This window comes from Nestor notabilis, unplaced genomic scaffold (assembly GCF_000696875.1).
Source record: "Nestor notabilis isolate BGI_N333 unplaced genomic scaffold, ASM69687v1 scaffold24445, whole genome shotgun sequence".
Taxonomy (NCBI): Eukaryota; Metazoa; Chordata; class Aves; order Psittaciformes; family Psittacidae; genus Nestor; species Nestor notabilis.
Window position 1 is genome coordinate 975 of NW_009930093.1, and position 1116 is coordinate 2090.

General features: G+C 59.2%; 1 protein-coding gene across 1 annotated transcript in view; it reads left to right on the plus strand.

Annotated features, from left to right (window-relative positions):
* Positions 1–1108, plus strand: part of LOC104406325 (ammonium transporter Rh type B-like) — a gene marked incomplete at both ends in the record, with an annotated part of 1778 nt that extends 670 nt beyond the window's left edge. The window contains 4 exon segments of the mRNA XM_010015270.1: positions 1–115; positions 406–572; positions 778–915; positions 1010–1108. The exon segment at positions 1–115 is cut by the window's left edge and continues 30 nt beyond it. Coding sequence (XP_010013572.1) covers positions 1–115; positions 406–572; positions 778–915; positions 1010–1108 — 519 coding nt within the window.
* Positions 1109–1116: the final 8 nt, after the last annotated feature.

Here is a 1116-nt window from a genome sequence, read left to right on the forward strand (position 1 = left end):
ACCTTCGGTGCTTGTTTTGGCTTGATGGTATCCCGGATCCTGCCCCAGCTCCATATGGACCAGAGGGAAGAGCAGCAGGACACAGGGCACCAGCCAGATGTCTTTGCTGCGGTCGGTATGGAGCTTGAATCCTACAGCACCAGAGGCATAGATGTGGTGGTGGAAGGACCATCAGGACAGTGTGGCTTTGACCAACAGGGTCCTGCAAACCATCAAGGACAGAGGTTCTCCACCTCCCTGGGGACCTGTCCTGGGGCTGCACCACCCTCTCCAGGAACAAGCTATTCCCCATGTCCAGCCTGAACCTGTCCAGCTGTGGCCACTTGCATCTCTTGGCACCAGCAAGAAGTTTCTCATGAGGGATCAACCCCAATATTCAAACCTGCTTGTTCCCCTTCCCCACAGGAACCATCTGCCTGTGGATCTTCTGGCCCAGCTTCACCTCCGCCACCACTGCCCAGGGCAGTGCTGAGCCCTGGGCAGTGCTCAACACCTACTTCTCGCTGGCAGCGAGCACCATGGCCACCTTCATCCTCTCACCTATCCTCTGTGAGGAGAGCACCCCGCGGATGGTAGGTCCTCTCCTGGCACAAACCCAAGTCTCATGTCCTGTCCTACAAGGACGATGAGCATGAATACACCCAGGACACAAGGGGATGCCCCTTAGGCTTTCTTCAGTTTGTTAAGACGCAGTTGGAAGCCCAAGGAAGCCCCAAATCGCCCCAGCCCCACACTGATGTCCTCTACAGAGCCAATGTCTATGTCCTGCCCCATCAGGCTCAGATCCAGGATGCCGCCTTGGCTGGCGTGGCCGTGATGGGTATGGCTGGGGAGATGCTGGTCACCCCCTTCGGAGCACTCATCGCGGGGTTCCTGGCTGGTCTGATCCCTCCACTTGGCTTCAGGTTCCTCACGGTGAGTGGCCTTGGGACAGCCGAGGACACCGGTCCCAGGGCAGGGACCCAGCAGCCCCCAGCTGAGTCCCGGCTCTTCCCTGTGCTCTCCACAGCCCATCCTGCATTCCAGGCTTAAAATCCAGGACACGTGTGGGGTTCACAACGTCCACGGGCTGCCCGGGATGCTGGGCGCCTTGCTGGGGACGCTGCTGGCAGCACT